This window comes from Vicugna pacos, chromosome 5 (genome assembly GCF_048564905.1).
Source record: "Vicugna pacos chromosome 5, VicPac4, whole genome shotgun sequence".
Classification (NCBI taxonomy): Eukaryota; Metazoa; Chordata; class Mammalia; order Artiodactyla; family Camelidae; genus Vicugna; species Vicugna pacos.
The window spans coordinates 2,070,467-2,093,545 of record NC_132991.1 but is presented as its reverse complement, the minus strand read 5'-3'; the positions used below and the strand labels follow the sequence as shown (position 1 = coordinate 2,093,545).

The 23,079-nt window shown below is 46.0% G+C and overlaps 1 protein-coding gene across 5 annotated transcripts in view; it reads left to right on the top strand.

The window, feature by feature from the left end:
• Nucleotides 1-22,264, top strand: part of FAM168B (family with sequence similarity 168 member B) — a 37,929-nt gene extending 15,665 nt beyond the window's left edge. For 2 of the 5 annotated variants that reach the window (XM_072960767.1, XM_072960768.1), the window contains exons 3-6: nucleotides 18,643-18,785; nucleotides 18,876-19,053; nucleotides 20,737-20,862; nucleotides 21,192-22,264. In XM_072960767.1, the coding sequence (XP_072816868.1) occupies nucleotides 18,643-18,785; nucleotides 18,876-19,053; nucleotides 20,737-20,849 (434 nt within the window). In that variant the 3' untranslated portion in view covers nucleotides 20,850-20,862; nucleotides 21,192-22,264. Of the gene's footprint in view, nucleotides 1-7,310; nucleotides 7,395-18,642; nucleotides 19,054-20,736; nucleotides 20,863-21,191 lie in introns of all 5 variants that reach the window. The other 3 variants (XM_072960764.1, XM_072960766.1, XM_072960765.1) reach the window with 2 other exon arrangements.
• The last annotated feature ends 815 nt before the right edge of the window (nucleotides 22,265-23,079 follow it).

The window sequence follows — 23,079 nt, the reverse complement described above, 5'->3', positions numbered from 1 at the left end:
TTTTGCCTCAGTGTTGGTCACAGGTCACACTCCTCCCCATTGTGGTCTGTGTGGTGTTGAGCCCCTCCCTTGACTGTGAGCCTCTGTATCTCCGCTGTGCAGGAAAGCCCCACGGGCTGCTTGTTGTCTGTTCAGACCAGCTCTGGGGTTTGTTCTGATGGGACTCAGCTTCCACCCGTGGGCCAGGGAGTGGGGGTCTGCTGATTAATTTGGGCCCGAGCCACATTCCCAATCCTTTCTGAAGTCCGCTAGTCAGACATGGGCTGTGATGGAGCAGGTGAAGCAAAATTTGGGGGAATGGGAGCTGGTGGTCAAAAACATCAAGTGGTTGTCCTAATTGGTACTTGAAACAAGGAATAATTATTTGTAATGTGGCAGACTTATTGTGAGTTTTGATAATACAGTGGAAAGTAAGAGATTTCTGCAGCTAAATATGGAAATGACACAGCCATGAGCCGACGTACCTGTCCTGGGGCATTTATTTGTCGGTTTTAACAACTGAACCTAAACCTTAGGCTCTTGTAATGCTGGCAGTTGGAGTGGAACCCCTCAACAATCTGATTCCTCCGGAGGGTGATACTCTCAGTGAAGAGGCAGACTAAGCCATCCATTCACTGGTTCCCCGGGGAAGTTCCTCTTTGCTTGGGTTCTGGGGAAGGGAGAAGTCTTTTTGGAGAATTTGTAACTATTCAGGGATGTTTCAGGCTCTACTTTGAATCACTTGAACTTCCCAGGGGGTCCATAGATTGAGAAACTAATATAAAAAATAGTCTCTAGCCCGCATTACACACTGGATCACCTGACAGCAGCCGGTGGAAAACTGCAGGTGTTCTCAGTCCACGTTGCCTGGGTTTCCCACTGAGTTCTCCCTGTTAACAATTCAAATTTATTGTAAAACGCTGTGATGTTGTTCATCACATCTGAGTCACCAGTCATGACAGGCCGCAGGAACATCAAGTGGAAACCACATCACACAAACATGTTTAGAATCATTGAGATATAAAAGACAGAATCAGAACGAAAGAAACCAGCTGGAACTTCAGTAGGAAAAAAAAAAAGGCAGGTGAACAAAATTCAGGTTAAATTGCAAGTAAAACACTGCATAACAGAGAACTAGAATGCAACATAAAGAAAGGGGGAAAGAGACCAATTAAGAGATGGAGGTGTTAGGATGAGAAGATTTGGGGAGAATTAAAAGCTCCAGAAGGATTAAGTAGAGAGACTAGAAGGAAAGGAGTGAGGGAGTGCTCCAGAATTGATAAATGTCATTTACTGATCATTAACACCAGTTTAAACAGAGTGCTAAACAGCTGGAGAGAATCCTGTTGTAGACCTGGAGCCAGGGAAATAGGCAGATTGCATTAGCATTACCTGGTGGTCTGTGTAATAAAACATCGCTTGCCTGTCATGCTCCGGTTCTGGGCAAGGCTGTGAGGATACTGAGACACGGCATCAGTTTTATTCCTGTTCTTTGGTTGGTGAGAAGCAGGGATTGACAAACTTATAGGAAGTTCCAGTATAGCGTATATTTTAGACTTTGTGGGCTACACTGTCTTTGTCTTAATTACTCAGCTCTGCTTTTTCAGCTCAAAAAGGTGATACTTTCAGTAAAACTGAAAACAGACAGTAGGCTCCATTTGTCCTGTGGCCTGGTTTGCTGACCTCTGGTCAAGGAAAGTGGGGTCAAACACTTTTTAAGAATTTTTTTGGTCTTGAAATTACATTTAAAAGAAAATTTCTATAACTTTAAAGTTGTCTAAAATTTTGTAGTTTCTTCTTATTTTTCCATTTCTTTATACCTATCTTGCCTTTTTTTTTTGTTCTGTTTTTTGTTTTTTGTATTTTAGTCTCCTTGACTTTCATTAAACTCTGGATCAGCAAGAGTTCAGGGCAGGAACTAGTAACCACTCTAGGTATTTTGAATGGGACAGAGGTTTAATTAGGGAACTAATTAATCTGCGAATTTTGAGGTTAGGATAACTTCAATGCCCAAAAGTAACAAAACATTACAAGGAAGGAAGGTGTTTTTATACCATTTTATACTCTCACCAGCAAATGCAGGGGCTTGTCCATGGCTTTCTAAAATTTACATTTGGTGGGGAAAAGGAACATTTCCCAACAACTTTGTTTTATTTGTAGGAGTGTGGTAACTGACATCCAGTCAGCCCTTCATAGCTGTGGATTTGGGGTACTGTGTCCTGGAACCAGTACCCCAGGGTACGGAGGGATGGCAGTAATTGGGTTTACATGTACCATCTTACTGTTATTTTCTAATTGGTAGCAACTGTTTTTTGGTTTACTTTCTTCTCCTTTTTTCTGATTAACCAAATATTTTTCATTGAAATTTTCCTTCTCTTAATTTAAAAAAATCCTTTTACTATTTTAGTGATGACTTTAAAGGTGACTTTTTTGCCCCCATCTTCTTTTTGTGTGTTGTTTCCATGCCTGAAGACATTACTGGTTTTTTTTGTGTGTGTGCACCCAATGGTATCTTTATTAATGCACAACACATTTATTATTTTCATTGCTTTCTGTATTTACATATTTCTGGGATCATTTTCCTTTTATTGGGACAGGTCTGTTTAGTTTTTCTTTTCTTTTTTAAAATATATTATTTAACTATATTACTTATCTGCTAGTGGTGAATTTGGTTTTTGTTTGTGAAAATGTTTATTTTGCTTTCATTTTTGGAGCATAGTTTTGCTGAATGTATTGGTTTCCTGTAGCTGCTGTTATAACAAATTGCCACAAAGTTGGTGGCTTAAAAACCACAGAAATTTCTTCTCTCACAGTTATGGAAGCCAGAAGGCCAAAATCAGGGTGTAAGCAGAGCCTCACACCCCTGGAGGCTTGAGGGGAGAACCCCTCCCTGCCTCTCGAAGCACTCCTTGACGTGCTCCTCATCTGTGTGTGCTGTACACAGACACCTGGCATTGCGCTCAGGGCCCCCTGAGTAATCCATGATGGTCTTGTCTCAAGATTCTTAATTTATGTCTGCAAAGACCCTTTTCGCAAATAGGTAACATTGCAGGTTCCAGGGACTTGATGTGGTACCTTCCGGGGCCCTTTCCTTTTTGCCTGCTACCCTGAGTGCACACTTTCAGGTGGGTAGGCACTGCCACTCAGCACTTTAAAGGTCATTTGCATTGTCTTCTGTGGTCTGTCAGAATTATGTTTGTGTCTTTGAAGTTAGTATATCCCTTCTCCACACCCCCACCTCCTGCTTCTAAAATACCTTTGTATTTACTATGAAAGGACTGGCTGTGATTTTCTTTGTGTTTATCTTGCCTGGGGCGCACAGAACTGCTTGACCCTGGGTTGATTTATTCCAGCAATAGCATTAGCTCTTTAAATTCTTTTTTATATCTCTCTCTCTCTTCTCCCCCGGGACTCCATTTATAAGTATGTTAGACCATTTCACTTTGTCTTTTGTCTCCTTTTTAATATTTTCCATTTTTTTCTCTGGGCTTTTTTTTTTTAATGTTTAGGTCATTCCTTTTTTCAAAAAAATTTTGTCGACATATAGTTGATTTATAATGTGTTAATTTTAGGTGTTCAATGAGCATTAATACGGGTATTTTGTACTGATCTGCTTTCATTTCACTAATCTTGCTTAATAACTCTGCTCTATTTGCCATAAAACCCATGTATTGAGTTGAGTCTTTTCATCTACTCTGCCTTCTGTTTTCTCCAACATTCTACTCACAGTTATTTTAAATACCTTGTTGGCTAACTGTAGTCTCTGGATCACCTGTGGTCTGTTTCTATGATCAATTTATCTTTTTCTTTTGTTTTTCACTGTTACGGTCCTGTCTCTTGCCAAGTCTAGTGTTTTTTTTCATTGAATGTAATACGCAGTATATTAAAAATTAGAGGTGATGCATTTGAGGTCTTCCTTTGTTAGGCGGATAGCATGTTGCTTGACCTTTTTTTCCCCAGGTTTATTGAGGTATGATTGATAAAAATTGTATATATTTAGGTTATACAATATGTTTTCTTTTTTTAAGGTGTGAGTGATGATTTAACATGTGTGTATGTTGTGAAATGATTACCGTAGTTGAATATCTCCAGACACCATCCCGTGGGAAAGTAGAGTTTCCACATATATTTTGAAGGGGACAAACATGCAGTCATATCATATCCCCAGGCCAGCTGCATCCGTACATTCTGGTTTCTTCATCACACAAAGGGTAGTGGACACTGGGTGAAATAAGGGTGCACACAGGCAATGTGGTGCTGAGGCTCCCCTCCCCGTCACCGCTTCAACCCCCAGTCCTTCACAGGGGTTATCCTCCCCAGCAACTTCTGCACCCCTAATTCCACCCACTGTCCACTACCCTTTGTGTAACAAACAAGAAATCAGAGTGTATGGACGTAGCAGGCCTGGGGACATGATACGACCGTATGTTTGTGTCCCTCTGAAATGCATGTGGAAACTCCAACCCCCCACGTGATGGTACCTGGAGATCCTCACACAGGCCGGCTCGTGGGGCGCTGTGGGCCGGCGCGGGCACGGGGAGGCGGCCTCCTTGGGCAGGAGAGGCCCCGGCAGCCCACGCAGCCCTCCTGGCTGAACAGCAGATGCAGGTTGTCAGGTGGCGGCGTTCACTTTGCTTTGTCAACTTCATGTATTCTAGGAGTCGTTCCCTGTCAGCTCACAGAGGTTTGCCTTGCCTTCATTTTTATCTTACATAATACTGCTGCATAACCCTCCGTCTTGTGGGGTTTCCAGGGTTTTATTCCGCCAGTTCTTTGGGTGCATATGTTTGAAGTACTGTGCTGTTCCAGTCATGCTGAGGTTTATGTTGATTGTGTTTATGGAAATCATCTTCAGGGTGGATTCCCGGAGATGGGATTGCCAGGTGAGAGCGAAAATGCAGGTGTGATTTTGAAGGTGCTGCCTTTTCCCCTTCCGTGGGAGTCTGACTGTGGTACTGCGCAAGCAGTGTTGGGAGACTCTCGTTTCCCCCACAGCCTCGCCAGTGCAGTACGTTGTCGGCTTTTGGCTTTTTGCCAGCCCGACGTTAGACGTGGTAGTTGGCAGTTCTGTCTGTTCGTCTCTATTGATTTTTTTTTTCTACTGGGTTTTTTTTTTTAAGTTTTAAGGGTTATTTATGTATTAAGTAACCCTTAAAACTAAATAATTTGCAAGCATATCTCTCATAAAAAGCTAAGTCTTTCTAACTTAGCTAATAGTATCCTTTATTGTCCTGAAGGTTTTGTCATCATGAAGTGATCAGTCTCATTAAAGTGGTTAAGGTAGGGGTCACTTCGAATCTCTTGCACGAGGGGAGTCTGGGCAGTGTGAGTTCTGCTTTCCAGCACCCTCTGTGGGCCAGAATGGTGGAGGAGGCAGTCCATGGTCCTCCCTGAGGGGCATTTTCAGGAGGACAGGACCATGACCAGGAAGATTGATGGGAACAGGAAGGGATGGTGGTTCTTGACCTTGGAACCCTTCAGGTTAGAATTTTCTGGAAGAATCAAGAAACAAAAGATGCTGGTGCTACCGCCAAGGCCAGTTAAAGCAGAATATTTGTGAGAGTCCTGGGCGGGAATCCCCAGGTTTCCCGTGGGGGTTGTGAGGTCAGGGACCCGAGCTGAGGCCCTGGTCAGAGTGGTGGCAGTGCCAGTGGATTTGGCTGAGAGGCTGAGGGAAGAGAAGGAGCAGAGGACATCCTGTTGCTGGTGGTTAATTGTGCTGTTTGAAATACTTGTTCTGTGTGTTTTCTGTTTTGTTTTAGAGCGTGTTAACTCATGGTTAGGATGAAGGTTAGGATAGGAAAGGCCAAGCACATATGAGAGAATGTTCCAGGAGCCCTCAGACACAGGACAAGCACAAGCAGAGACCACTCCCCCTGAGAAGTTACTGGTAGACTTCATGGGAAGAGAGAAGAGAATGTGGATTTTTGAGGGAATTGTGGCAGAGGCCTGTAGGATGTGATCTAGGTCAGTGGTGTTTCACACTTTTTTCTTAACAATGAAACCTTTCAAAGAAATTCTGAGTGGTTCCCTGGCACCTGAAGGGGAGTTGCGGGCAGACCCCGGAGCCTGCTCAGCCTTCCTCTGCTCCCAGTTGAGGCCTCCAAGACATCGACCGTTCGGGGGCATAGAATACAGGTTGAAGACCACTGTCCTGGCCTTCAGATGGGCATTTTAGGTCTGATTCAAGCTGAATCTGTCCTCGATGTCCAAAATGAGTGAACCTGGTAAGCATTTGACTCCACTCACTGTTCTCTGACCAAGTAGGGCAGACTGGAGAGTGACAGTCCAGGAAGGAGACCCCAGCTGGCCTCTGCTGAGGTACAGGGGGTCACAGGGGGTCACTTCTGAGAGAGAGGAAAGCGGCTCTGAAGCAGAGGACTTCATGTGAGATGGGTGCTGGGTGCTTCCAGGTAGGGCTCCTGCCTGCGAGGAGCCCCAAGCCTGCAGGGCAGCTGGGGCGGGAGGGCAGCCTCGGGAGGTAAGTTCAGGCCCAAGGAGCTCTTGCCTGTGACGTGTCCTTAGTGCTCTGCAGGTGACATCTTGTTCCCAGAGTCTCTTCCATACGTTGTGTTTTGAAGACTCCTGTTCTAGTCCAGCTTCATTTACGAGCAAGAGGAGAGGAGAGGAGTGACAGCTTCTCACAACTAGTATGTGTCAGTAGTGAAAATGGCACCCCGGGTCACCCTCAGGGGCTCTGTGCCCTGCATGCACAGAGGCTCTGAGGCCCCCTGCCGCTTGGGTGGGGCGGGCTGGGCTGCGGGGGCCCGGGGCCGGTGCAGGGCCTCGTAGCCGGGATTTTGACTGTCGTATTACTGTCTTATTTGATGTTTCTGCTGTGGTCATGTGATGTGTGAGTGGTTGTGATTTAGTCTTGTATTCCTCATCTGTAGTGATAAAGATCAGGTTGTTTGCAGGTGGGCTGTGAGATTGGATTTTTCCCAGTTGGTGTGTCTGGTACGGGTTAGAGACCCTTTATCACGGGAAGCTCTTAACACTCTTACTACTTTTCCTAAGTAATAAATCAACATGATTAGAATCTAGAATAAAACTGCCAGAAGTATTGGGAGTTTTCTGACTCCAGTTTGGGTGTGGTCCCCCCCCCCTTTTTTTTTTTTGCATTCTAATTCAGTTTCTGTCAAATTTCAGTTGAAAAAATCTGTAAGCATTTACTCATGGGTGTAAGGGTCTTGATTGTGATTGTGACCCATCAAAGCCCTGGGGAGAGGAGACAGCTGGAGGCAGCGGGAACCGCCAGGTCTGGGAGCCTTGGGTGTACAGCGTGTTCCTCCTTCAAGTGACGACATCCACTTGTTCTGTGTTTTCTCCAGCTGGTTTCCCCATGGGCTACGCCGCCGCGGCTCCTGCCTACTCCCCCAACATGTACCCTGGAGCGAATCCTACCTTCCAGACAGGTATGCGGGCTGCATGTGCTGGGTGGCTAGAGCGCTTTGTCTGTGTGGCCTGGGGGGACGGTGGAGGGAGTGGATTTTGAGAAGATTGGATGTAGAATTAGCATTTGGGACTGAACTGATTTCTTGGTTCATAAGATTAGTCTTCTTGATAAGTGCAATAAAAGCTTAATCCTTACTGCACGGAAAGCTTTGTGTGTTGTATTTCTGACGCCCTTCCACAACCCATGTCGCCGTCCCAATCACAGTTACAGGTGACTGCTGTGCCAGGTCGCGTATGTATTTATGAGAAACTAAAGATCATCTTGCCGTGTCGGTAGGTACAGTCTCCATGTTGCTGACGTTTTTAGAGAGAACTGATTTCTCTAGTAATTCAGCACTTTGATTATGGTTTTAAAAGAAGGTCTTATTTTCTAGGTAAGGTGCGTGAGAATATCCTTAGATTTTAGTAATCAGCGGTACAGTTGGAAGTGAAATTTGTTTGGGTCTGAACCTTGTAAAGATAGTCTGTTTGGTGGGACTTCCCTCTGTGAGCCTGCGTGTTGGTGTTGGCGCATTCCAGGCTTTGTTCACCCAGAAAGGACTCTGTGATTCTGCTACAGCAGCTGAGGGCTCAACCTCGTGGGTCTGCTGGGCTGCTTCTGCGTCCCTGGGAACCCCTGGTCTCATGTGGTTAACTTGACAGGAGAGGAGCCGGCAGCAGTGTCCTTTTCCTGAGTTCTTCCAGTTCGGTAATGAGAGAATCCTCCCTTCCTTCCATGAGCCTGCTCTCCATCTCTCCCTCTCTGCTTGCTCTCTGACTGCCTTTGCTCGCCCTGAGCCTCTCACCCAGAGGAAGGCCTTCTCTGCTTGGTCTTCCTGCTCCCGTGCTCTTTCTCCTGGAGTTCCTGATCCTTGCCCTTACACCTGAGTAATGCTCCCAGAACGAGGTTTCTGGTGACTGTAAGACCCAGGGAAGTCAGCAGCCTGAACTTGAAATCCCCAGCTCTTTCCACATCGGCCTATTCTTTTCGAACAGGTTTGGCTCTGTTTTTGCGTGGCTAGTGTTTGTTCTCTTTCTCTCCCAGCCTGACTGAGTACCTGTGCCTGTCGTTAGGGCCTGTTACGGAACACTCCTCCCTCTGCCTCTTTCTCCATCTTTGGTTCCTGCAGCACCAGATTTGCAGACAAAGCTGATGTGCAGTATTGGGGTGTATACATTGAGTCTGGCTCTTAAAGCACTTTTGTGGTCCTAACACTGCTTGTATCTTAGTTACGACATAGAGAGGGTTCAGAGAGCTGTGTGATGAGCTGTCATGCCTTTTGCTGAAAGATCCCATCACTCAGAATCTGGAATTGGAGGTGGTGTTTGTTTTGTCCTCGTGACTGAGCGCAGTAGGCTACGCACGCGTGCAACCAGGGTGGCCTGGCCTGTTTTTGGAATCAGAGCAATATATTGGAAGGAGTTTAGGCAGTAGCATTAGCTAGATGTGGCTCAAATCCTGACTGTCACTTCTGAGAAAGTCATTTCATTTTTGGCATTTGTTTAATGAATCAGTGTCTCCCTCAGCTGTGGGGATTCCAGCCCAGGCACAGCCGCACTCCGGGGCACTGAGGCTGCACGCGCAGGCTTCCCCTCTTCTGCCCCTGCTTACAGTCAGGAGTGTCTGGAGCTGAGATGTGCATTGATCACCTGAAATCATCAAGAAAACATTCAGTTCTTTGTAAGCTGTATGTAAGAGGTAATTTAGATACTACATCGGCCTGTATTTTTAGAAGATGTAAATGTCAGTAAGGGTGATGAAGTGGTGTCTGCAGTTGCTGGCATGCAAGGCTGGGTGGTGGATAAATTGGGGAAACTTTTTGGGGGACAGTTTGGCAGTACAGCAGAAGGGAGCTTAAAAGTGAGAATAATGAGCTATGTAAATATTTATGTACATGTGCAGATCTTGTAAAGTGATGGTTTGATTAAACTGTTGGTTTATTTCAGTGTTTAACTGGTCTTGCTGCTTGTTTATGAAGGATCTTTAATAAGTGAAAATGCTTTATGATACCACTTTTTTCTTTTTAAACTCAGAATTATGTCCATGAAATAAGCCCCCAGGTTTGTTTAAAAATTAAGCGTCTCTTTGTGGCAGCACACAGGAGAGACGCGTGTTAGAAAATTAGCAGTTTGTGGGATCACGGGCTCTGTTTCTCTCTCTCCCTTAAAGGTTTACATGCACACAGTTTAAAGATTCCTTCACTCCCTCCCCAGCCCTGTTCCTGTGACCTTGTGAGCATCGTTCCCCGCTGTGAATATGCAGCTACTTTCTTCTGAATCTCCTTGATTTTTTAGACTTCTGTAACCATATTGTTCATTAAACCCTCAGCTCTCCCCACCACAGGTTTGGGGTCTCTTCGTAGCGTTTTATGCCACATGCCATAGGTGTTCGCGTTTTCTTTCCTCGGTGCCTTCTTTCTGAAGCCCTCTCCTCCTGCGGCCACACTGCTGTGCTCTGGGCCCAACTCTGCAGGTGGTTCTGCTCCGTCATCCCAGCAAGTTCCTTCCTCTTCCTTCCACTCCGTCCCTTGTCTCCTTTCTTGTTTCACACTCTGGTTTTATTGGAGGATTGTTTTCTGTAATCTCCCAGGAGAGTATGGGAGAGTCACTATTTGGAGATTTTCGTGTCTGAGAACATTTTCTTATGCACTCACTCATCATTATTAGTTGGTCTGGATATAGAATTCTAGGCTGGCAGTTATTTCACCTCAGAATTTTGAGGACATTGCTTAATTGTTTGCCAGTTTCCATTGTTGCTGCCAAGAACGTTGACACCTTTCTGATGCTTGGTTGAGTGAGCTGAGCTTCTCTTTGGTCTCCAGGTTCTGAAATTCCAGGATGCTGTGTTTTGGCACAGGTCTCTTCCTCCTCACACATACTTTGTTTCTGAATTTCAAATTTTTCTAAATAAATGTCTGATACTTGGAAAGTTATTTTATGAAATCTGTGCGGTATGCAGTACTTATGGGAAAAAATAATCTGATCCAATGTCAAAAGCTTCTGGCACCTCATGATTAGCTCTGAGAGCTGTGGCCTGTGTGAGAGTCCTGCCGGGGAGGGAGTCAGCCTGCCGTGACGCTGACGCGCTGGTGGGAGTGGAGGGAAAGAGGCTGTCACTGTGTGTTGTCCGTCTGCATCCACATGAATGGGCCACATGAATGGAGGGAAGATCAGGAAAGCTATTACTGTTTTTGAAAGACCAAGCAATGAACGTATGTGGTTTTGTGTTGTGAACGGTTGGCAGATCTAAAAATTACTTCACAAAGGCATTGTCTGTTTTGGATGCTATGAAATGTGTGTGTACGTGTGTATTTATTTAGGTTTGTAGATTCCTTTTGAGGTGCTCTGGTGTGAGACAGTGGGTCTCGTACTATATACAAGAAAAAGGAGGGTGCCGAGCCTGCACTTAGTTTTTAATTGACCGGGAGACACGTCTGCTTTCCTTGAAATTGATTTGTTTTCAATGTTGGATAGAAAGTGATCTTCTTTATCACGCCGGTACAAAAAAATCTTTATCAATATTTGTGCCTATACAAAGTTAATTTTCTGGTGAGTATTAGGACATAGCTCACAGTTATGAGAATAAGCAGTAAGATAATATGTATTAAAACTCATTGGTATAATTAGTAAAAATAGTGGGTGACTGTTTTTCCAATGTATAGAGAAGCTGAAAAAAATTCACAATGAACATCTGCATATGGACTGCCAAAATTCCACAGTTAAACTTTTTAGACGTCAGCTTTTAAAATCAAACATTTTACTTGTATCACTCCCTCCAACCATCGTTCAGTCCGTCATTTTTTGATGTGTTCCAAAGTAAGTTGTGCCTCAAAAAACTAAAAATAAACTTATCATATGACCCAGCAATCCCACTCCTGGGCATATGTCCAGAGGGAACTCTAATTCAAAAAGATACATGCACCCCAACGTTCATAGCAGCACTATTTACAATAGCCAAGACATGGAAGCAACCTAAGTGTCCATCAACCGATGACTGGGTAAAGAAGCTGTGGTGTGTTTATACAATGGAATACTACTCAGCAATAAAAAAGAATAAAATAATGCCACTTGCAGCAACAAGGAAGGACCTAGAGATCATCATTCTGAATAAAGTAAGCCAGAAAAAGAAAGAAAAATACCGTATGATATCACTCATATGTGGAATCCAAAAAAAAAAAGGACACTATGAACTCATCTGCAAAACAGAAGTAGACTTGCAAACATAGTAAACAATCTTAATGGTTACCAGGGAAAGAGGTTGGGAAGGGATAAATTTGGGAGTTTGAGATTTACAAATGTTAGCCAGTATACATAAAAATAGATTTTAAAAAAAGTTGCTTGTGTATAGCACAGGGAACTGTGTTCAATATCTTGTAACATTTAGTGAAAAATATGAAAATGAATACATGTATGTATATATATGCATGACTGGGACATTGTGCTGTATACCAGAAATTGACACATTGTAACTCACTGTACTTCAATTAAAAAAAAATAAGTTGTGGACATCAGTACACGTCACCCCATTTATTCCAGTGTGCATATTGTTAATATTTGTTTACAGTTCTTTTTTGGGGTTTATTTTAGGTGAAATTTACATATGTGACATGCACACATCTAAAATTTACCATTCATTGCCTTCTGACAAATGCATGCACGTGGTAGCTTCTTGGAGCCACCTCTTTATCTTCAGCAAAGGGTACAGATGAGGCAGGTGTCGTACAGACAGCTGAGATGATTGAGACCTCGCGCCGGCTGCAGGGATTTCTGCAGCGGTAGGTCTCTGGCCTCTGTTAGAAGAAAAGCTCGCTGTCTCAGGTTGGCCTGTCGTTGACTGCGGTCAAGGGCTCTCTACCTTTGTTCAGTGGAGATGTGGTGGGCGGAAGGAGTGCTTCTCTCTGGAGGGGTGTATGCCTCGCTCTCCCTAACTTTGGTTTCGTACTGTGTTCTTAAAAGCCTGTTCAGGTCGACAGCTTCCATCATCTCTTCAGTCCAAGCTCAGGGCTCTTTCGTGCAGTTTGAACTGTGACGCAGTGGTTGTGGACTTTCTTATCAGGAATACTGGTGGGGGGTTTAGAGGTTCCGCTTTCTCCCAAATTTTCCTTCAGATCATGAATGCGTTGCCTTTGTGTTTTCACTTCCTCAGACAGCTTCTCTGTTTTCTTCTCTTCTTTTTGTGAATTCGGTTTATCATATAGAAGGACCGTCACTTTCTGTTAGAGCGTTGGCTGTGCGTGTGGAACGGCGGCGTGTACTTACCTTATTTGTCCTTCCAGCTGGTGCCCAGCTGCCAGGGCTCTTTCAGGTCGGATTGCTGAGAGCCCCGCCTCCCCGGCTTCAGCAAGATGTTACGTCTCTCAGTGGGGTCCCACCCGCTTCCTTCCCCGTCCCTTCAGCCCCTGCGTGACTCTGGTTTCCAGGGAGATTTTCTGACCGGCTCTCTCAGTTGTGTGTCACCATCTATAGACATTAGAATTTTTTTCACCATATTTACTATAAAGATTTCCAAATACACAGAAAAATTGAGAGGACAGAGTAGTGAATGCCCACAGCACCCAGCCCCAGTGTCATCAGTTACCATGCTGCCGTATGTGCTTTACCTGCCATATAAAGATGAGGGTGTATGTTTGTTTTATTGTTTGTTTTTGTTTTCTTGCTGAACCAGTTTAGAGCTGAGCCTTTGTGGCTCCTGTCCTGTGGACTTCAGCGTGGCTCTTAACATAACATAATGAGGACGTTCTTCTCCTGAGCGGGATACTCATGAGAAACAGTAATTCCCTCACTTTGTTTAACAGATCATATTGTAAATTTGCCCGGTTTTCCCAAAAATTAAAAAAAAATTGAAAACAGAATCTATTCAAAATTTACGTGTTGAATTTGTTTATAAAGTTGAATTCATTATGTCTTTTGTCTCTTGTAATCCATGAGTCGACCTAACCTTTTTTAAACACTTTGAAGGCCTTTAATTATGAGAAATTTCAGGTAGGAATACACACAAGTACACAGCACCATGATGCCCACTCACCCATAACTAGCCTTAGCAGTTACCAGCTTATAGCCGATCCGTTTGATCTGTACTCCAGCCACTTTCCCCTGTAGTATTTTGAAGCTAATCTCAGACATCATCTTCATCAGTTTTTCAGTATTACCGTTAAAAAAAAAATTTTTAAATACATGCTGTCACACCTGAACAATAACAGTAATTCTTTAATACTATCGGTATTTATATTTCCACTTGTTTCCTCCTTGTCACGGATGGTTTTTAATTGTTCAGCGAAGAAAGGGGGCCTTGTTGCTATGTTCTTTTTATCCACATGAAACTGACTAGGGCCAGAAATTCTGAATGTGATTTTCAAGTTTGAAGTTTAGCACTTGTTCTCAAAATACGCTCATTCTGTGAGTATTTTGAATATCTGACAGTTTTATAAAAAGACTAATATCTTTTTGATCAGATGTGAGTTTAGTGACTCCTGCGAGGATCTGTTTTAATCAGGCCAGCGCGGCCACCCTTAGCAGGGTTCCCTGGTGAGTTAACCCATCCATGCCACTGCTGCAGGGTTCTGAGAAGTGGGGGGAGGGTGGCTGGGGAGGAGGGAGCTGTCCTGAAAGGTACTTTGCCTTCATCCACAGGCTTCCCTTTTTGAGACAGCCCGGCTCCTGCTTTAGCCAGCCAGGACCAGCTGAGTGCTGCTCTATTGGTGGTCTCTTTCCTTGTGATTTTCCCCCGAAGTCAGCACCTTGTCTACAGGGCTGGCCCCAAGCATGTCGTGTGGTGTTGGTGATGAATAGCCACTCTGCTCTGGTGCGGTGCTCCCATCGCTGTGACTTGTCACAAGTATGGCCACCGGGCACCAGCGCTTCCTATTCTCCGTTGAAGCCAGTCATTTGTGGGGAGATAGGAGCTGCATCAAGCTTCTCCTGGCAGTATCAAAGCATGGTTAGAAATGGATGACTTTCCTGTTACCTTTTTCTGTTTAATTAAAGAAAATATTTTACTACCTTATTGTGGTATAATTGGTGTACAATTAAATGCATGTATTTAAAGCTTTAATTTGATGAGTTTTTTTTTAACATGTGTATACCCGTGAAGCCATCGCTTTCCTTGTCTGTCCCTCTTTTAAGACTCTTTAGACTAGAGGAGCACCCAGAGAGGAGGAGTTTTTACCTGCTCCTGCCTTTAGAGTTGCTTTTCCAAATCCCAGCTGAGAGTCTGTTTACTCTCCTGTCTTTTAGCTCGGCACTGGAATTGAAATTTGTTGTGTGGTTTTACTTACATAACAATTAATGAATTTCAAAATAACATAGGGAAACGTGGTAAGAATGTAAATTGGTGCAGCCACTGTGGAAAACAGTATGGAGGTCCCTTAAAAAACTAAAAATAGAGCTACCATATGATCCTGCAGTCTCTCTCCTGACTATATATCCAGAAGAGATGAAAACTCTAATTTGAAAAGATATGTGCACCCCAGTGTTCATAGCACAATTTACAGTAGCCAAGACATGGAAACAACCCAAGTGCCCATCAGCAGATGACTGGCTTAAAAAGGTGTGGCGTATATATACAATGGAGTATTCCTCAGCCATAAAAAATGCTACCCTTTGCAGCAGTCTGGATGGACCTAGAGATTGTCATATTGATGAGGTAGACAAACATTATATACTACTTATATATGGGATCTAAAAAATAATACAAATGAAAATGTATACAAATCAGAAACAGACACAGAAACAAATTTATGGTTACCAAAGGGGAAGGAAGAGGGATAAATTAGGAGTATGGAATTAACAGATACAAACTACTGTACATAAAGTAGATGAACAACAAGGACCTACTGTATAGCACAGGGAACTATCTTGCAATAACCTATAATAGAAAATAATCTGAAAAAAAACCCCATATGTATTCATATATAGTAGAATCACTTCATTCTCACCCTGAAATTAACACAGTATTGTAAATCTTCTATACTTAAATTAAAAAAAATCCGAAATTTTAAAATATAAAAATAATATTGGGAAACCTAGGAGATTTTATTTTATGTTTTTCTCCTTGAAACAGAAAGTGGCTGAGCTTGGAAATTACCTGGTAGGGGCAAAGGAGTCCAGGCTCGATGTGGCCGGATCTGGGTTTGTCTGAGCACTGCTCTTCTGTACAGGACTGTGTGCCTTGGGCTTTAGCACCTGTACCAGCATCTTCCTCATGAACGCCACAAGGGGCGTTCTGGGGAGTAAAGGAGAAAACATTAAGGTCATAATTAAGGTCTTGGTGAACCCAGGGACACGAAGTGCATGGCGGCTCTGACTAGGATCTCCAGGACCGACTTGGTCCCTTGGAGAAAAGGGCGGCTTCTTTCTTGTGGTTTTAAAAAAAAATGTATATCCTGGGAGTCATTCATTCTCTTTTTCTCTTTTAAATTAAAAACAAAATACATGTACATTGCTAAACACAGTCCAATAAAGTGGTTTAAAATTTTTAATGTTTAATTTTTTTAGTACTCAGTTCATTTTTAAATTTGAGGTATAATTTATGCAGAAGACCCACATATTAATGTTGAGTTGGATGGATTTTGATGGTTGTCACACTCACGTTGCCACCACCTGAAACACAAAAGCGAGCACTTCCATCGTCCCAGGCTTTCCTTCCGCCTTCTCCAAGCCGTCACTCCTGCCACCCCGGATTTCCGTCACCACAGCTGGCTTTACTTGTGAGGGGCTGAAGATGAGCTCCTGCGGTGTGTGCTCTGTGTCCCGGCCTGGTCTGAGATTCATCCAGGTTTTTTCCGTTTTACTGAGTAGTATTTATACAGATGTGTCATGATTTACCCGTTTTCCTGTTGATAAAGGTTTGAATTATTTCCCCTTTTTTTGGCTCTTATGAATAAGATTGGTGAACGTTTTTTACAGGTCTGATTGTGGGCACGTGTTTTCATTCTTCTAGGGACAGTATCTAGGAATGAATGGTTGGGCCCTGTGGGAAGTGCATCTGCAGATTTACAGAAGCTGGACTGTTCCACGGTCCCCTAGTATGAGCGCACCTCCGTGTCAGCAATGGTAGTGAATGACAAGTGATTTCTCAGACTTTCTTAGGAGGCAGTTTTATTGAGGTATAATTTACATACGAGTCATTCTTACAAGTGGAGTTGGCTGTGTTTAGCCCGACGTGCACAGATGAGTGGCAGCGCCACCATCAGGTGACTCTATTCCCCCTAGTGGTACCCTCCCGGCCGCTGGCACCCCCGGCACCCCTGGCTGGTTTCCTGCCGCTGTAGATGAGGTCGGTCTTTCCTGGAGCTTCATACCGGTGGACCTAGCCCTGTTACTGTAGTAGTCTGACTTCTTTCGCATGTTGTATTTTCTTGAGATTTTCCCCATGTTGTGTATATTAGCAGTTCTGACCTTTGGTTGTTGAGCAGTATTTTGTTGCGTGGATGTACCACAGCTTGCTGGTGGACATGTAGTCATTATGAGTAAAGCTGCTGTGAACATACATTTCAGAGACCCTCCCTCTCCCTCCCCGGAGAATAAACTCCTGTTCTCGTTTGGAGTGGGGGTCAGGAAGGGGAGCCGAGTGTCTTACCGCTCACCAGACAGCCTCTCAGCTGCTCCTTCGGGTCAGAGCCCTTCCTCAGCTCCTGGAGACAAGTGCTGCCAGTCTCCACGTCCTGGGGAGGGCTTTCCTGCCGCCAGGCTGCTGCTTGGCCCTCTTCACTGCTGGCTGAGAGCATGGCTGCTTTGAGTCTGCTCAGTCACTTTCCAGTTCTGCTTTTAGGTTCCACAATGTTCTTCCTTCTTGATCTGTGTGGCTTTGTATCTTTTTATTATATTAATCTGCTTTATTGTCATTTTGGGTGGGGACAAAGGCAAATATATGTGTTCAACCAGCTATTTTAGACCCAGAAGTCTTTTTACCGCGGCCCTGGTGTTTGACAAGCTTTTCCTTTTCCTCTTGCTGAATGAACAACACTGATGAGCATGCTTACAGTTGAGCCTTTGTTCAAATCCATGCTTATTTCTCTTACTCTTTTTTCTTGAAGTATAGTTGATGTACAGTATTATGTAAGTTACAGATGTACAATAGTCATTCACAAGTTTCAAAGGTTACACTCCATTTATAGTTACTGTAAAATATTGGTTATATTCCCTGTGTTGTACAGTACACCCTTGTAGCTTATTTTATACATAATAGTTTGTGTCTTTTAATCCCGCACCCTATATTGTCCCTCCAACCTTTCCCTCCGCACTGGTACCCACTTGTTTGTTTTCTGTATCTGTGAGTCTGCTTCTTTTTTCTTATAATCACTAGTTTGTTGTATTTTTCAGATCCCACATGTAAGTGACATCCTACACTATTTGTCTTTCTCTTTCTGACTTATTTCATTTAGCATAATACCTTTCAAGTCCATCCATGTTGCTGCAAATGGCGAAATTTTCTTTGTTAAGGCTGAGTAATTTTACATTGTATATACCACATCTTTATCCACTCATGTGTTGATGGGCACCTCAGTTGCTTCTACATCTTGGCTATTATAAATAATGCTGCTGTGAACATTAGGGCGCATGAAGCTTTTTGAATTAGCATTTTTGTTCTTATAAATACCCAGGAGTGGAATTGCTGGGTCATATAGTGGTTCTATTTTTACTTTTTTGAGGAACCTCCATACTGTTTTCCACAGTGGTTGCACCAGTTCAGATTCTCACCAGCAGCGTAAGAGGCTTCCCTTGCCTCCACAGCCTCCCCAGCGCCTGTTATTTGTGTTCTTTTCGATGACAGCCGTTCTGACAGGTCGGGGGTGATGCCTCGTGGTTTTGGTTTGCATTTCCCTGACGACTGGCGGTTTGAGCATCTTTTCACATGCCATGCTTATTTCTTTAAAACAAATTTCTAGAACTGGAATGGGGCTAATGCCACATTGTGCCCCACTGGAAGGGTGTCCTAATGTATATCCCAGCAGGACAGGTACTTCTTTCCTATTCCTATGTGAGTTTACTCTCAGTAGACTTTCTCCTTTGGTTTTCCCCTCCTCCTGAACCCCCTCCCCATGCCCCCACTTGCACACGAAGTGTAAGAACTGCAGTCTGATCTTAGTGGAGCACAGGGCCCAGCAGTGTCCGACCTTGACCGCGCTCAGGGCTGGAACACTGCCTCGCTCCCCGCTGCACACTTGGGTCCTCCCCTGTGTCCGGCTGAGTGTGGGTTTGAGTCAAGGCCGCTGGGCTTCTCTGTTTCAGGTTACACTCCTGGCACACCTTACAAAGTGTCCTGTTCCCCCACCAGCGGGGCAGTGCCGCCCTACTCCTCCTCCCCCAACCCCTACCAGACGGCCGTGTACCCTGTGCGAAGTGCCTACCCCCAGCAGAGCCCGTACGCACAGGTAGGCCCAGGCGCTGCGCGCGGGGAGTCGGTGGCAGCGGGGCTCCGGGCGTGGGCCCTGGGTGGCACTTGTCTTTCTTCTTCCCCGCAGCAAGGCGCGTACTACACGCAGCCCCTGTACGCGGCACCCCCTCACGTCATCCACCACACCACGGTGGTGCAGCCCAACGGCATGCCGGCGACCGTGTACCCTGCGCCCATCCCTCCGCCCAGAGGCAACGGGGTCACCATGGGCATGGTGGCGGGGACCACTATGGCCATGTCAGCAGGTGAGTCCTTTGCGCTGGGCGCTGCTCTGTGATGGCAGGAGAGCTGGCTGGGAGAGCTCTGCCGTCCTCCGAGCCTTGGCTTTGCCTTCTCATGGCTGGAGGCCGGTGGAAGGACAGCTGAGTCTTCTGGGAAGAAATGGCATGTTCTCTTTTTCTTTCCATCCCCTCCTTCCCTTCTTTTGGTTGAGAGGAGACTGGAGGGGGAGCTTAGTACCTGCCCTGCAGACCATGATGTGTCTGTTTTATTTGATTTTCCTCTCTGGGTTTGATGGGGCCACTGTGGTGAGCATCTGGCAGGAGGGACAAGGAATCACCAAATCCCCAAAGTGAGCATGTACAGCTTGTGCGGAAGAGGGTCCTTTGTGACTGGGGGCGGCCCTCTCCATCCTTGCCTTCAGTTGGGCTACCAGTGCAGGCCAAGCTGCCCGCGTCGCGGTGTTTTGGTGAATCTGGGCAGGCTGGTCCTGTGTTCACAGAGACGAGCTGCCTGTGGGACTCCTTCATGGACTTGATTTCCTAGGACTTCCCCAGGTTGGGAAAACCAGCCTCGGCGCTCTGAGGCCCCTGCTGGGAAAGACCTATCTCCCTTGAACCACGAAGCGCCAGGGGCCTTGATTGAATGTCTAGTGGCCAGGTTCCCTCCTGTGGGCTTGTGAATTGTCTGCAGCAGGGGCACCAGGTACACAGCATGCACGTGGTTGCCCATGGCTGTGATTTAAAAAGAAAAAAAAAGTACTGCTTTCTCTTTGTTTTTCTAGACTTTACTTCAGTGTAAGGAAGATGTGTCAGAGAGAGAGGTGTCTCAGGATACTGTGTGTGTTTCTGCTCAGAGCCCCTATTTTATTTGGTTTTCTCATACTCACCGATGAAGGCAAAGGAGAGCCTGGCACAGAGACTGCAGATCTGAGACCCAGGGCTGGGCCGGGGAGTGCAGGGGTGCCGGGTGAGGCTGCCTGGCGTGAGGCGCTGCCTGCCTGCACATGGACGCAGGAAGCCACGAGCCTTCTGCAGTCACAGGAACGACACTCATCTTCATGTCCTCAGACACCACGGGGTTCAGGATTCGGGGTCTCCCTCCCTCCCCCTCCCACGTGTTTACGACCACCCTGACCATCTCCAGGTACACCGTTCAGTGGTGTCAGCACACGGTCATGAAGCAGACCTCCACAGCTCTCTCATCTTGCAGAACTGAAGCTCTGTGCCCATTACACAGCTCCCCTTTCCCCAGCCCCAGACCCTGGCAGCCCTCGTTCCCCTTTCTGTGGCTGTCACTTCAACTCCTCCAGGGGCCTCACAGAAGTGGAATCATGCAGTGTTTGTCTTTTTGTGTCGAACTTACTTCACTTCTCAGCATAACACCCTCCAGGTTCATCCATGTTCTAGCACGTGACAAATTTCCTTCGTTTTTAAGCTTGAATAATATGTTTTTTTAATCACCGCAACTGCAGAAATAATCGAGTGTGTGTGTATGAGGGGGCTTTTGCAGGCATGTTATGAGCAGGGCTGGCTGGGCGTGTAAACCTCTGCCTTGTGTGTGGCCCAAATTCCCGACTCCTCCCATGTGCGCCTCCCTTCTCGCCGGGGGGGCCAGGCCGGAGCGCTCTGGTCCAAGGTAGCCGGACCAGAGAGCCAGCGGTGTGTGGCCGGCACTGCCCTCCCCTGAGATGCTGCTCTTTCTTCCAGGTACCCTGCTGACCGCCCACTCCCCCACTCCTGTGGCCCCCCACCCTGTCACTGTGCCCACGTATCGGGCCCCAGGGACGCCCACCTACAGCTACGTGCCCCCTCAGTGGTGATTGCCCTGCAAATGTAAGTGACCGGGGAAGCCCAGGGCCAGCTCTTGACTGACAAGAAAGATGCTGCCTGACTGTTGATCCAGAGGCAATGTGGTGGTTACGTTTGTGCCCTTACTGGGACCCTGCCGAGTAGGAGAGAGACGGAAACTGTTGAGTGCATGCCGAGTACCCCATACGCTTTGCTGCACGCCTGGGCTGTGCTCTGATCTCCCACCCGCCTCCCGCAGGAAATAGGATTCCACTTGTAACTGGACGTCTCTGTGGGGCCCAGTCCTGCCCTTTTTCAGAGCAGTGGTGCCGGAGGCACGCTGTGTGACCGTGTCTGTGTCTCTCCCCACCCAGGTTCGAGGATGGAGCTGCGCAGCCCCGTCCCGGAGGTTCCACAGCTGGTGCTGCAGGCCTCGCGCCTCCAACCAGGACTCTCTTCTTAATGCTCTCGACACTTAGCTAAACACTACTGCGGCCGGCCCAGCCCGCCCCAGCGCCCTCAGTCTCCACCTGACTCTGGGTTGGTCTTAGAGCAAATCCTGTTTTGTGGGCTGCCAGGCAACTTTTTAGCTAACTGTAATGTAAAGGGAGTATTAATCTGTTCTGAATCATATCTAGTGGAATGCATGTTCAAAACAACAAACACAAAAACAAAGCTTGCTCAACCTACCTGCAGTGACTGATGCAGAACATCATATGCAAAATCTAAAGGGATGGACAAGTATCTTACAGCCCATATCACTCATGCACTGTGGTAATGTGTGCAAAGTCTTAAAGTATTGAAGTGAATTTCTTCCTAGAGCATCTGAAATCTCTTCGATGATTCTTCAGCCTTTTGGGGTTGACGTGGGTTGCCAGGTGGAATCATGGCCTTCGAGTTTCCAGCCATCGGTCCTGGCACACTGACCGCATTGGGAGAGAGTGTAGCGGCCACCACTGTGTGGGGTGTGGCCAAGGTCATGGGCGCCCCTTTCTTGCTGTTTAGGCTTGTGGGGTCCGTGTAATGTGGACATTCTTAGGGGTTACCTTGAAAGATGAGTAGGGGGGCCGGGCCAGAGTTGGTTTAGGTGTCCGTAAAGCAATTTCCTCTGCTATCTAAATTTTCAGTTCGAATCTCTTACAGATAGAGATGATGTTTTTTCCCTGTATCTTTATTGGAAAAGTCCTGTGTTGAGCTAAATTATTTTCCTAGGGTGGAAGATGTGTGAGAGAGAAACAGCCACACTTGGAGGACATACTTACTGGCCTCCCCTTTATCTAGCCTAGAGAATCATTCCCTTTTTCTCCCCCGAGAAGTGTCTGCGTCACCTGAGAACAGACGGAGGAGGCAGCGCTGCGCTCCCTCCCACAGAGAGGGCAGAGATTTCAGCTGCGTGTTGTGAAGAAAGGTGTATATTTAAGAAATATTAAAAGGGAACAAACCTTTATTTGAGGTGGATGGTTTCTTGTAGAGAGGCAGTTGGCTGTGGTTAGGCCCATCCACCTGATGGGACTTGTGCTCTGAGACCACCTGGAGGAGGCTCCTGGAGGTGGGGGGGGGGGGGCGCGCAGCCGTGAGCCTTCTGCCCTCTCCTCCTGCAGCTGAGGGCACCCCGCCCAGAGCAGAGGGCCAGCAGAATCAGAAGGCCTGCCAGGATCTGTCACAGAAAGGATTTTGTGTTTAAAATCTAAATATTGTACATAAGAAACCAGGAGGACTTTACGGCTTAAATGTGCCCAGCTTGACTCGATGGGGGGGGGGGGTGTGTGCGCGCGCGTGTGTGCCTGTGTGTCTGTCTGTCTGTCTGTCCATTTGTGTCCTCAGGTGGAGTCAGAGCGGCAGGGCGCCCCTGCTCTGCCCTGTCGTTGTGTCAAGGGCTGCGGGCCTCGGGTAGGAGGGACCTTAATTACCTGTGGCCCTGGCACTGGTGTGGTGGCCAGCCCCAGGTGCTGGGTGGCACCCCTGGCCCCGGGCCTCTGGTAACCTTATCTTTTATAGTAAGTACTCTGCATAGTTTTCTTTTTCACATTTTTATTTTGTAAGAAGTTTAGGAATATTTTTGCATGGATCATTGTAAACAGAAGAGTCTTTATTCCTAATGTGTGTAACGTAGTGTGTTTAATGATAAGAACTTTAAATTGCTTCAAGAGCACTTAACCCACTTTGTGTGTATGTCTGTGTGTGTGTGTGTGTGTCTGTGTGTGTTTGTGTAGCAGCCATCTCCCCCAAGCGCACCGTTTTATGTCCACTTCCTCAACTTTT